Source organism: Capsicum annuum, chromosome 10 (assembly GCF_002878395.1).
Source record: "Capsicum annuum cultivar UCD-10X-F1 chromosome 10, UCD10Xv1.1, whole genome shotgun sequence".
In the NCBI taxonomy this organism is placed as follows: Eukaryota; Viridiplantae; Streptophyta; class Magnoliopsida; order Solanales; family Solanaceae; genus Capsicum; species Capsicum annuum.
Genome location: NC_061120.1, coordinates 176,684,026 through 176,697,544, shown reverse-complemented (window position 1 = coordinate 176,697,544; position 13,519 = coordinate 176,684,026). Strand labels below are relative to the sequence as shown.

At 35.9% G+C, this 13,519-nt stretch overlaps 2 protein-coding genes and 1 long non-coding RNA gene across 3 annotated transcripts; 2 read left to right on the top strand and 1 right to left on the bottom strand.

Annotated features, from left to right (window-relative positions):
• The first annotated feature begins 355 nt into the window (after positions 1 to 355).
• Positions 356 to 747, top strand: LOC107843355 (DNA-binding protein S1FA). Its single transcript, XM_016687599.2, has one exon. It carries the CDS (start codon positions 362 to 364, stop codon positions 569 to 571), a length of 210 nt encoding a protein of 69 aa, XP_016543085.1. The 5' UTR covers positions 356 to 361; the 3' UTR covers positions 572 to 747.
• Positions 748 to 1,361: 614 nt separating this feature from the next.
• Positions 1,362 to 3,448, bottom strand: LOC107843357. Its single transcript, XR_001666328.2, has 3 exons — positions 2,600 to 3,448; positions 2,303 to 2,440; positions 1,362 to 2,195 (listed from the first exon to the last, which is right to left on the bottom strand). It is a non-coding gene; the product is annotated as an uncharacterized LOC107843357 (long non-coding RNA).
• Positions 3,449 to 4,879: 1,431 nt separating this feature from the next.
• On the top strand, positions 4,880 to 9,134 carry LOC107843356 (protein IQ-DOMAIN 2). The gene is made up of 6 exons (XM_016687600.2): positions 4,880 to 5,207; positions 6,228 to 6,311; positions 6,425 to 6,745; positions 6,924 to 7,145; positions 7,740 to 7,859; positions 8,123 to 9,134. The coding sequence occupies exons 2-6, from the start codon at positions 6,252 to 6,254 to the stop codon at positions 8,798 to 8,800; spliced, it is 1,401 nt and encodes a 466-aa protein (XP_016543086.2). The 5' UTR covers positions 4,880 to 5,207; positions 6,228 to 6,251; the 3' UTR covers positions 8,801 to 9,134.
• Positions 9,135 to 13,519: the final 4,385 nt, after the last annotated feature.

Sequence of the window (13,519 nt, the reverse complement as noted above, 5' to 3'; positions counted from 1 at the left end):
TTCTGTGCTTTACTATGTGTTTGTGTGGTATCTCGTGCCTTGAGCCGGGGGTCTATCGGAAACAGCCTTTCTACTTCATCAGAGGTAGAGGTATGGACTGCGTACATCTTACCCCCCAGACCCCACTAGGTGGGAATACACTGGGTTTGTTGTTGTTGTTGTTGTTGTATTCTCCCAATACGTGGAAACATGTAAAGGTTTATTCTGAAGTTGGATAAAAGCTAACATGTGCTTCATAACTGAGCAATTCAAAGTTGGGATTTGAATTTGTTCTTTTTGTGTAGTCTTTGATCTGTACCCTATTATACACGTGAATCTAAATAGAAATGATATTTGTTATTGTTTGGTTAAGCAGGAAAATATGGCCAAGGATGTTGAAGTTAACGGATTCAACCCAGGATTGATTGTTTTACTTGTTATTGGTGGGCTCGTGCTGACTTTTCTTATTGGGAACTATGTCCTTTATGTGTATGCCCAGAAAACCCTTCCTCCAAAGAAAAAGAAGCCGATCTCCAAGAAGAAGATGAAGAAGGAAAGACTGAAGCAAGGTGTTTCGGCACCCGGAGAATAGATCCTTAGACACTGGGGTAGAAGAACATATTTGAGTTCATGTCCAGCAGCACTAAAATCAGATGATTGTAGTTCTTAAGGTTACATTTTCCTGTCAAAACAGATAGACCATCAAAAAGCTACTGCTTTTATTGTGCTTGCTGACTGAGAATTTTTGATAAATATTCTTTTTGGTGATATGAGGTTTATGCTTAGTGCTGCTATATATCTTGAGTTGCATAATTGTTGAAGTTGATTTTAGCCCTCGAAAGACTAATGGCAGTGAAGGAAATGAAGCAAGCAACTTAATTAACTAGTTTCTGTAGTGCTGTGATGGTCTTTTAGTTCTAATGGGTGTATCCTATACCAGAGTCAAGTGTCTATCGGAAGCATCCTCTATATTTCGGAGGTTGGGGTAAAGTTTGCGTACACTCTATCCTCCCTAATCTCCAGTTTGTGGGACTACACTGGATATGTTGTTTTTTTGAGTGTATCCTATACTGCTTAAAAGACGCTTGCATTGGGAGACCACAAAAACTTGATCTTGCTGCTGACAAAATAGTGAAGAGTGAGTTTGCAGCCTTCCTTCTTCCCCTTTGATGTGCCCAAATTTCACTCTTTGTCACCAAATATGATACTCCCTCCGTTTTCAAAAGAATGACATACTTTTCTTTTTAGTCCGTTTAAAAAAGAATGACCCTTTTCTTTTTTTGGCAATATTTTAATTTAAACTTTTCACATGACATGTTTAGGGGCATAAGATTAAAGGACATTTTGGTACATTTGACACAACTTTAATTTAAGGTCACAAATTTAAAAGTCTTCTTTATTTTCTTAAACTTTGTACCAAGTCAAAGTAGGTAATTCTTTTTGAAACAAATTTTTGAAACGGAGGGAGTATAAATTTTAATTGGAATGATACATAAATGTGCCCTTTAACTTGGTTTTAGATTGCATTTATATCCTCCAACCTTGAGTATGCACAAATTGACATTTAAACTTGCATAAAGTTGAACAAGTAGGCACACATGTCTTATGTGACAATTTGCATGAATTTGCCAGATGCTACGAAAGATGTGTATGTCTACTTGTTCAACTTTATACAAGCTAAAGCGTTTATTTATGCTACTCAAAGTTGAAAGTTGAAGAACATAAATGCAAGCGAAGTCAAAGCATGGTTTTGTATTATGCCATTTTAATTTCGCCCCTCATAAAAGCTCTCTTTTGGATTTGTAACAAAATGAATATATGATATAGGGTAAATCGTAGAAAAGTTGAATGATAATGCACATGTTACAAAAGGAACGCACTTGGCGTTAATATGAAATCATATCAATTTACAATAAAAGTCATCAAAATGTGTTAACAAATGTTAAGAATTTATTGATTTGATGTGAACATTAGATATGAGTAAATAAAACAGGATATGTTAAAGGGTGCAATGTTGAAAAATATAATGAAGGTAATTGCAGCAATCAGAATCGCACAATCCTCATTTACACAAATTATGGTAGATGGTGTATTTCTAATGCTTTCATTACGTATGCACTTTCTGCATTTTAGGAATCAAATCATTGCTTGTCCAAATTTCCTGAATACCCAATAAATCAATCTTTGCTACAAACTCAGCCATGAATTTTCTTTCCCTGCATCAAAGCAAAATACCAAATCAAACATAAAAAAAGAAAAGAAAAGAATAACACCTTTAGAATAAATGGAACACTAGTTGTGTAGTAGGAAGAGAGTTTCTCACATGAGTTTGACAAGGCTTACTAGCTCTAAGGCCTTGAGATTTGCATCCATTATGCCGTCCCAATGTGAGAATGAGTTTCAGGACCTCTATAATCGATATCATATATCCCCGAATCCATGTTCAATAAATCCATTTTCCCTATCAAGAAATAAAAGAACGTTTTGGTTAGTCATATATCTCACGTTACACACCCCAGAGTGCGGTCCTGAGATTCTGATGCTTCATGCACAGACTCTCCTTTTATAAATCCATGTCAAGCAAACAAAAAGAACACCTACTATTTCATTAAAAACAAACCTGAAGAAAAGCAAGGTGTGAGGAGGAGGAAGAAGAAAATGGCAATAAAGTTGGCCTTTAGTTTGAATATTTTGTCCCCACGGGATCCTGAAAAGCGTTCGTTTCTTCTGTTCAGAATTCGATATGAGGAAAAGAATCCTAGGTTCAAAACAATAACGCGGTATGGGATCAATCCTTATTCAATTGTGATGACAAGATTTTTTCCTTTTTTTTGGGCCAAGGGAACAAGAAACTATTCAATAGGTCATGAGGTACTGGATCATGGAAGAAGAATGAAGTGGAGTTAGGCAAATGACTATTGGAGGATGGACAAAATGAGTTAATGAACTGCACAAGTTTTGGCAATATTTGAAAGTGTCATTATCTTCACAGCAAATTAGTTACAAGTTCCTGACATGTGTCTGGTTGGAACATTTATATTCTGAACAATGTCATGTGTGTATTATTGAGTAATGTCCTATAAGCTATGCTGATAGGACCTTAGGACTCTTCAAGAATATGTGTAGGCAGGGTATATCCCCTTAGCTAAGCAGTATCATCTGATACTATTTCATCAAATTTTGGCTATATAATTCACAAAGGTAAAATGACACTACTTGTCACGAGTCTTCTTTAGCTCGCCCGGTGAAACACTTCATTTTCTAAAAGAAAAATCATGTGTTCGATCCTGAATTCTTGATAGTTGCACATCTGTTAGTATAGCAAATGTGAATTCAAGATTTGAATTTTATAGGTTCTAGCTCGAGATTCTAACGCACTCATTTGATTTACTGAGGTGCAAAGTAGCTACTGGGTAATGAACTCTCGAAGAATTTGGTATAACTGAAACGACATTTTTGAAGAATCTAAATAATATATAATCTATAAAAGCATCACAAACTACCGAGGAAAATCTACAAAGAAAATACATGGAAACAATATATATCATCATAGTACATAGATTTCTGGTGTCCATAAAGAATGTGACAGTTGCAAAACGTGATGTGTGGCAGGACGATCTACCTGTACATGATTTTTGGCTTTAATGGAAACATAAAGGAAATGTGAAAGCCACGTGAGCTATGGCCTATTACACTACAAAGGTACCTTATATTTTCATTTCCCTTGTTGGGCTCATGGATGAGGCAGACAGGAAGGTTGAAATGGAGGCATGCATCGAGAGTCTTGTATGATAAGAATTTGTCTTCGAAGCTTAAAAGGTAAGTTCTACAAAAATGACAGTCCGATCGACTATGTTATATGAAATGGAGTGTTGGCCAGTTAAGAACTCCACATTCAAAAATTGAAAGTGACGGAGATGAGGATATTGCGATAGATGTATGAACTTACCAGTAAAGATAAGGTTAGAAATGAGGTTATTTCGGAGAAAGTAGGAGTGACTTCGGTAGAGGATACAATGCGGAAAGTGAGGTTGCGATGGTTCAGACATGTGATGAGGAGGTGCATGAATGTTTCAGTACGGAGGTGTGAGAGATTGGCTAGGGATGGTTTTAGGTGGGGTAGAGGTAGGCCGAAGAAGTATTGAAGCGAGATGATTAGGCATGATATAGAGCAATTACAGTTTATGGAATACATGATCCTTGATAGGAAGGTGTGTAGGACTCGGATTAGGGTAAAAGGTTAATGGGTAGCAGCTGTTACATTAGGGAAGAGTGATTTGTTTGTATCTGCGCCTGGAGTTTCTTGTTCATGATATTTATGATTTTGAATAGATAATTTATTGTAGTACCTTGTGGGCGTCTCATTCCCTTCAGTATCTAGAATGTTATCCTATCTTGTTTTGTGTTTTTTTTGTTTATTATATTGTTATATGTTTTGAGCCGGGCCTATCGAAAACAACCTCTCTACATAGTGGTATGTACTGTGTATACTTTACCCAGACCCCACTTTGTGGGACACTAGGTATGTTGTTGTTGTTGAGTTTCTACAATGCTGATCTCGCATAAATGTACCGTAGTAATTGAGTTTCTGGTAAAATATTTATATTTGTATTTAATAATTCTTTAATACATATACTTTGAGTTCGAGACAGTAATCCAATTTTTTAAATAAAATGATCATCCAGTTTAACATTATATCAAAGCAGACAAATATTTTGAGTTCGAGTTGTAATTGCTAAAAGTAAAATCGTGAGATGATTTTAAAGTAACAGTCAATCAGTCTGTAAATCTTTACAACAAAAAAGTTGAAAGTTGTTTTTATTTTTAGTCCTCCTGTATAGCTGTGGATGCTTTTCTTCTTTAATAATGTAAAATGCTTATCAGCTTCATGAGCTGTCATTATTAAAAGCAAACCAAAAGGACTTATAATCAGAAGCATCTAATCATTTTCTACTGGATAATAAATAAAACAGTAAGATAATTGCAAATTAGAGATATGGGGTCCACTTACCAGCTGGTCTTCTTTCATTCATAGTTGAATTCTTCATCAAGATCTGATTTTTATCACACTACAAGTGCCTAAAAGAGTACTAAAGCAAAAGGGGTCCAACACTTTCTTGATCTTTTTTGTTACCCTGTAACATATTGAGATAAAGTTACATTCTTTGAAGAACAAAATAGATATATTAATCTGAGATCTGAAGAAGCAGCTCCACTTTTCCAACAGGGTATTTAATTTCTTTTGTTTTTTGGTTAGGTTTTTGTTTGAACTGAGAATCATTTGTTGAAATTGAAGCTAGTTGTAGTGTCATTTTCTTGAATGTCTTCTTAAAAAATCTGGTGGACTGTTGATGTTTTGGAACTAATACTATAATATGTTCAGTTGGATTAGTAGTTCTGTTATCTGTTTAGCAAGTATTGAGATAAAGAACCAATTTTGATCTGTCTATGTGAGTTTTGACCACCACGGGACTAAGGACTCAGATTCTTTCTTGATTCAGAAATTTACTTGTACCTCTGACTGTCGTATTGTTTTGTCATAGCTTCTGCTCTACTACTGTTATTTTTGTTATTATTTGTTATTTCTTGTATTTCCGTTATCTCTTATTCTTGACTGCTTTGGACTGTTTTTTCTTGACCTGAGAGTTTATCGAAACAGCCTCTCTACCTCTAAGGTAGGGGTAAGGATTGCGTACACTCTATCCTCTTTGTGGGACTACGATGGATATGTATTCGAGAAACTAGATGTAATAGTTTAAGTTCTGGATAACTTGGTAATCTGGTTAGAAATGACTGTTTAATTCATAGATCTTTCAGTTATTACATTGTTTAACTAAATGATCTTCAGATGATTTTAGATACTCTTCTCACCCTTGTATTATAACTCTTGTGGTTGTCTTTCGATTTTTGTTACTATATGTTGTTTCTTGTACTTGGACTATTGTATTATTTTGTTTTTTGTTGTTATATGTTGTTTTTGTTGTTTCTTGTACTTTCATTACTTCTTTTTCTGGATTGCTTTGTACTTCTTTTCTTGAGCTGAGGGTATATCGGAAACAACCTCTCTACCTCTGAGATAGGGGTAAGGTCTGCATATACTCTACCCTTGCAAGATCCCACTTTGTGGAACTTCAAAGGGTATGTTGTTGTTGTATTTGCTTCCTGTTAATTATGTGAGTTATGTGGATGAAGCTCTCACCGAAAAGGTTAAGCTAGCAGTGTAACGTGCTTTGATTTCTTCTAAATAGGGAAAATTAAGGAATGAATTGAAAATGGGGAAGAAAGGAAGCTGGTTTTCTTCAGTAAAGAAAGCTCTGAGCCCAGATCCTAAGGTGAGAGATACGGACAAGGATTTGTGGAATGGCTGTATCGAGCTTTTCTAATATACCACAACACTTTTTTCATCATTTAACCAGTGACTAAATATTCTTGAGCTTCATTTCAGAAAGCAAGTAAATCAAAGAAGAAATGGCTTGGGAAAGAAAAGGATCCAGTTCCAGATTCTTCGTCCCTGGTTGCTGCCTCAGTGTCTCCTCCTCATCCTGTTCCTCATGTGGAAGAGGTCGCACTGGCTGAAGTGGAAGAGGAGCAGACAAAACATGCATACTCCATTGCAACTTCCACTGCTGCACCTGTTGAAGCTGCTGCTGGAACTTCCCGGGCTGCTGTAGAGGTTATCTCATTGACTAAAGTGACTAAGTTTGCAGGCAAATCAAAGGAGGAACTAGCCACAATCAGGATTCAGACTGCATTTAGAGGATATCTGGTATGCTTCAGTACATTGTTACATTCATTTTGTTCTAAATGAATTTTCCATACGTGGAAGTATATCTTTTCACCTAGGTTAGCATAAGCTTGATACTTTCCCCTATCAGATCAGTAAATATAGTATAAATGGTTTGATACTGAGAAGGAACTTTCTATTGCGCGCTTATCATCTGCAGGCTAGGAGGGCATTGAAGGCTTTAAGAGGGCTAGTCAGACTCAAATCACTTGCTGATGGAGCTACAGTCAAAAGGCAAACTGCCCATACTTTAAAATTCATGCAAATGCTATCTCGTGTGCAGTCTCAGATTTGTTCTAGAAGGATTAGGATGTTGGAGGAGAATCGAGCGCTCCAGAGGCAACTTATGCAGAAACATGCAAAAGAACTTGAAAGTTTGAGGGTCAGTATTCTTTCCATTGTACCATCTCTTTTTGTTGAAAGAAGGGCTGTAGTTCTGGAATGGTGGAACTTTATCCTCCACCAGACATCCTCTAAGATCAATCTGTCTTTCGAGAGAACTAAAACTGCCACACAATACGTGCTTAATGTTTTGATAAAGTTCACTAGGAAATGTTGCCAAATGATGGAAAGGTTAACTTCAAAAGATGCTGCAATATGGAACTTGATATCGATATTTGGCAATGGCCGCATGGATAATTACTCACTGGAAGTTTGCTCGCATATTTTACTATTTTAAAAGTTGAGCGGCGGATCTGCTTTGTTTCAATCATGTGAGCATTGTTCTAGGTTGAATTTCATCAGTGCCTTTTTGTATTATTTCCTTGACCAATATTTATTTCTTACTATAGCTGTGAGCTGAACTGCTTGGCATCTGGTAGCATTCTATGTTTCGTCAACCAAATTGATACTCCTTATTTCTTTCTGCCTTTGGAGGGAGGGATATGATTACTCTGCATATATATCTGCACAATAGAATGTTTTGAAATGGATTTTTTACTTTTTCCTCTAATAGAAACTTTTGTTGTTTCGATAGAGAGGGGAGGAATGGGATGATAGTGCGCAATCAAAAGAGCAGATTGAAGCAAGCTTGCTCAGCAAATATGAAGCTGCAGTGAGACGAGAAAGAGCACTAGCTTATTCATATTCACATCAGGTGATTAGCTCGTTTTTTCTTTTATACACAAGAATTAGCATTTGGAAAGAGTGCAGTCGATGCATATGGTACACCATTCATGTAGATGACCTCTAGGAATCATGTTTATGACCTCTCACATTTCTATCGTCAAAACTTTATGATGACATAATCACTTATAATGGGTTCTCAGCAGAATGACTCTAGCTTGCATTTAGAACTTATAATTTCATACCTAGTTGGAAATATTTTGCATTGATTGTGACAAAAATTTGACCGGACAGAAAACCTGGAAGAAGTCACCAAGATCTGCCAACCTGTTGTTTATGGATCCATCCAATCCTCAGTGGGGTTGGAGCTGGTTAGATCGCTGGATGGGCGCTAGACCTTTGGAAACCCAAAGTATGTCAGAGAAGGAACTTAAAAATGATCAAATGTCTGTTGGAGGAGAAATTACCAAAGCATTTGCCCGGCATCAGTTGAATTCTGACCTCCCTTCTCCATCCAGCCAAAATCCAAGGCACCAATCTCCTATAACCCCTTCCAAGCCAGCCAATTCAGTAGCATCCAGAAAATTGAAATCGGCAAGAGTAGCTGCAATAAGCCAAGATGATGATGCCCGAAGCATGATCAGTGTTCAATCAGAACGTAACAGGAGGCATAGCATTGGGGTATCATCTATAAGAGACGATGAGAGCTTGGGAAGCTCCTCCTCTATACCAAGTTACATGGTACCTACTAAGTCAGCTAAAGCAAAAACACGTTTGCAAAACCCTTTAGGCCTGGAGAACGGTACCCCAGAAAAGGGACCAGCAGGGTTTGTCAAGAAACGGCTCTCTTACCCGCCTTCACCGGCTAGACCAAGGCGGCATTCAGGCCCACCAAAGTTGGAGAATACCTCCATGAACACTTCTCTGAACACATCCTTTGCTGAGGACAATGTCAAAGAAGTCATCAACTAATTATTCTTGCCACAAGTAAGAATCTATCCTGCTGCCCTACTACATGAGTTATATGCAGTTAAGAGATAAAGATGTCTGGAACTCACCTTCTCCATAAAATTCTTATTAATTTGTTGCTGTATTTGGGCTCAACGCGGGTGGTTCTTGCTTTTATATATTTCCTCCTTCCAGAGTCGTTGAGCAAGTGAGGTTGTGATAGTTGTGAATCATTTTACAGAACATTTTTCTTGATTGTGATTATATATGATTGTATCCTTATTATGTATCAACATAGTGAAAAAGACTACATTATTTATTTATTCGGTTAAAGGTACATTATTTTCAGTCTTTAAAATTTTATCTGCTTTTGTCTGCTTGAATTCTGGGGATGGTTGACAAAAAAGGTTGCCTTAAACCTGAATGTCAATTAGGCATAACAAGAAAGTACATTGTATCTTCGCTGGGTATTCTTGAACCTCAACCAACAGCACAAAACATGTGATAAATAAATGAATCTAGAACCTAACTAAAGCCAATGCGGGGACTCAATCCCCTACGGCATGCCTAGGTTGGATATCTGAAGTGTAGACAATATAAGATGTGGGATAGCATCGGCTAAATAATGGATTGGGATGAGTCTGATTCTGATATCATCATTAAGAAATGAACTTTGGATCTAACCGAATTTCCTTTCCACAGTCAATATGGGACTCAAACATTGTGCATTTCTTGAGGCCAAATTTTGTTTTCTTAAAGTAAATATCACTAAAGGAAGGAGCTTGAGTAGGAATGAAGTCTATGTAATTGGAAATGTATTCTTGAATGCGTGTACATCACTGCAAATGATGACAATTGACATAATGATGAAGATAATTGACACTTGAAAAGGCAATATGGAATATAGGAGCAGCAAATGGTTATAATGAGTGGCTACTAGCTAGTTTCATCATTCATCTGCTTTGTTCTTGATTATATCCTGTATCAACATCAATCAAATCCTTTAAGCACTAAAATGTCCATACATTGTCTGGAAGTTTGTCACCTTCCAAAGCTGGTGGACCTTGACCGGCATCGGTGGAGTCAGGATTTTCACTAAGGGGTTCATAAGTGAATATAAAAACTAATCGAAGGGTGGTCAACATCTAATATATATACATAGAAAATAATTTTGCCCATGCATATATAACATAATTTTCCATCGAAGGAGGGTTCGGATGAACCCCTAACCCAAGTGTAGCTCCACCACTGACCGGCATCCAGTGCTTCAAAGTGGAGCAAATATCACTCTCTAGGAAAGTATTTTATGCGATAGTATTTTATGCATGTTTCAAGCCTTCAAATTTCTCTCCATTGTTCATATTTTATAACATATTACTACCATGTTTCAATTATTTCTTTGCCTCATCAGGGTCCGTATGACCGTATGTACCTCCTGATTATTTAAGCGCGCCAATATTACAAATTATTGGTAAAAGTTTATGGTCCATACAAAATCTTCACTCATTTTTCTATGTTCTTTTATCTTACACAACGCGAATTCGTATTAGTTAAATCGACAGGCTTCGAATACTGAATGAGTAGGGAAAAGAAACAATGGAAAATGTTAGAAGAGCATGTTCCACTTCCACCGTTGCAAGCAATGATGGAGTTGTACTTGTTTTATGGCTACCATTGGAAAAAAATATTAGGTAATTTCTTTCTATTTATCTAAATTTCTACGATGTTATGTTGACCGGGTCCGGGGACACCACCAATTTTATACACAAAAAAAAAGAAAATACTGAACTAACCCAATGTACTAATCTTAACTAAAGCCTATATGTAGAAGTCATGATCTCATGAAAGCCATAAAAAGTACTCCACACCTTCTGCTTATGTCACCAATTATTTTAAGTGTTTCAAGACTAATGTTAACTTTCTAAATTTAAAATAATTTAACTTCAACTTTTTATTACCCTTAATTATAAGCTTTTATAGTCACAAAAATACGATGAAATGATTAAACCATAAATTTCAAAAATCTTATAACCATATATCTATAATCTATATTGTTAGGAAAAATTACTATAATATTGATATGGAATTGAAATTAATAATTATAATAGAATAGTCACAAACGCTGTGTCGTGGCAAGTCACTGCCTTGAAAGCGATTTCGGTCTGACTTCGGTGCAAATTCTTCCAACCGGTCGCTCCCCAAGGTTCCACAGCTACTTCCAAACACGTGCACTCGTGGCTGGAAGTTTGGAGGTTGCTCAAAACTATTGCCCAAAAGTAGAGAACTTAGGAGGAAAATATTTTTCTTTCACTTTGTTGGTATATCTTTTATTCTCAAATAGAGTGGTGTATATAGGTGCGGAACAAAGGATGTTACAAGAGTGAGTTAATGGTGAATTGAATGAATTAACTCATCAAGAATTATCTCACCAAATGAATTCATCCGTTCAAGGAATGAATTAACTCTTCAAGAATTATCTCATTACATGAATTCATCTGTTCAAGGATAATTGAAAACAGACCGTTACAAAAGAATTAAGAAGTTACATTTTCTCACAATGTATCTTGTAAATGTTTTTGATAACAATGTATTTGGACTTATCTTTTTGGATAAGCTTAAAGAAGCTTTAGACTTTGAATTTGCATTCTAATCATTTATTAAAAATGCTTTCAATCTCCCACAAATGCAAAGACAAAAGAATAGAAGCACTTTTGGGCAAATAAAAGGAACATGTACTTAAGTGTCAATATCTTTCGATTTGAATTGATATGTAGTGATATGAGGAAACAACAAACATCCAAAAAGTGAAGTACTCTTGAACTAGATAGACATAAGTTGAGACCCCCACAACACATACTATATCCTTGATTTTAAGCAACCTCCGCGATACTACAAAGTGCTTTTATGGTCATGTACACAAACCTTGGGTCTCATGAGTGCTCTAGAAAGACGACCCAAGTCTTTCATAAAAAAGTGACCAACTTTTTACACTCACGTAGGTGATCCATCAAGTTTATCTCGTAGACCACCTTAAGGCTATGGATCATTAAGAGCAAAAAATAAGCTCAACCTTATAATATACTACCTCACGCCACAGGGATAGGACATGTAGTATTTATTGAAGACCTATATGACTTCGTTTGACCGCAAATGGGTATCCATTATATTACCTCAATCCATGGGCTTTAGCCCCATCCCCCTCGATGATTCAAGGACCATTTTTTTTGTCAAATCCGGATCTGTCAAATTTCTTTCGAACCTTACATATTCCAAGAAAATAACATCACGTTTCAATAATTGTTTGACTGCACCACGTCTGATGCGAATATGTCTTTTTTTTTTTTATCATTGTATACACTATTTTTAGCAATCTCAATTGCCGCATGTGAGTCACAATTTAAAGAGACTGGTGACGCTTGTCTTCCCCATAAAGGCACATCTGCCAAAAGATTTCTTAGCCACTCAGCTTCTTGCCTGCCAATTCGAGAGCAATGAATTCAGATTCCATGGTAGAACGTGCTATACAAGTCTGCTTTGAAGACTTTTATGAAATAGCACATGCACTCAAAGTAAACACATAGCCACTGGTAGAGCTAACTTCATCATTGTCAGTCACCCATTTTGTATCACAAAAATCTTCTTAAATGGCAGAAAATTTATTAAATTGCAAACACCAATTCATAGTACCTCTCAGATACCTTAACAAACGATGAAGAGCATTCCAGTGTTCACTACTGGAATTATGAGTATATCTACTCAATCTACTAACAACATAAGTTATATCAAGCCGAGTATAGTTCATGAGAAACATTACACTCCTAATTATTTTAGCATATTCAGTTTGAGAAACACGGAAATCCTTATTCTTTTTCAAGTGTATACTAGGATCATAAGGAGTTCTCAATGAAACTATATCAAAAAAATCAAACCTTTTCAATAAATTTTTAATATAAAGAGACTAACACAAAGAGAATCTATTAACAGTTCTTTTGATTTTAATCCCTAAAATCACATCAGCTTCTTCAAGGTCTTTCATTTCAAATTTAGAAAATAAAAATGTCGTAGTCTCATTTACAACATTTACATTAGGAACAAAGATTAACATGTCATCCACATATAAACATATAATTACACAATCTGATCCTATCATTTTAGAATAAACACAAGAATCAGATTAATTAACAACAAAGCTATTATCCATTAATGTGAAATTAAATTTTTCATACCACTGCTTAGGTGCCTACTTTAATCCATATAAGGACTTTCTCAATTTGCATACTTTATGCTCTTGTCCTAGCACCATAAAATCCCCAGGTTGAGTCATATAGAAGTATTAGTTTACACATCACTAGGCACATCACTTTTTTAAAGGAGAAACATGCTCACAAAAATCTCTAGATTTACAAATAGAATAATCATTTAATGCCATAAATCTATATGGATCACTATTTTGAGCATAACCAATAAAGACAGTGTCAAAGATCTTAGAACCTACATTTATTCGTTTAAAATCAGGTAGACCAACCTTAACCAAACACCCCCACACTTTTAAAAATTTCAAGTTTGAAGCAAATTCTTTCCACAATTCAAATGAGGTCTTGTCTAACTTTTTATGAGGGACTCTATTAAGAATATAATATGCAGATAAGATAGCTTTCCTCCCATATATAGTCAGGAAGATTCAAGCTTAAAAGCATAGAATTCATTATTTTATCGGCTTCAAAAATAAGTTTAAGGTCTATT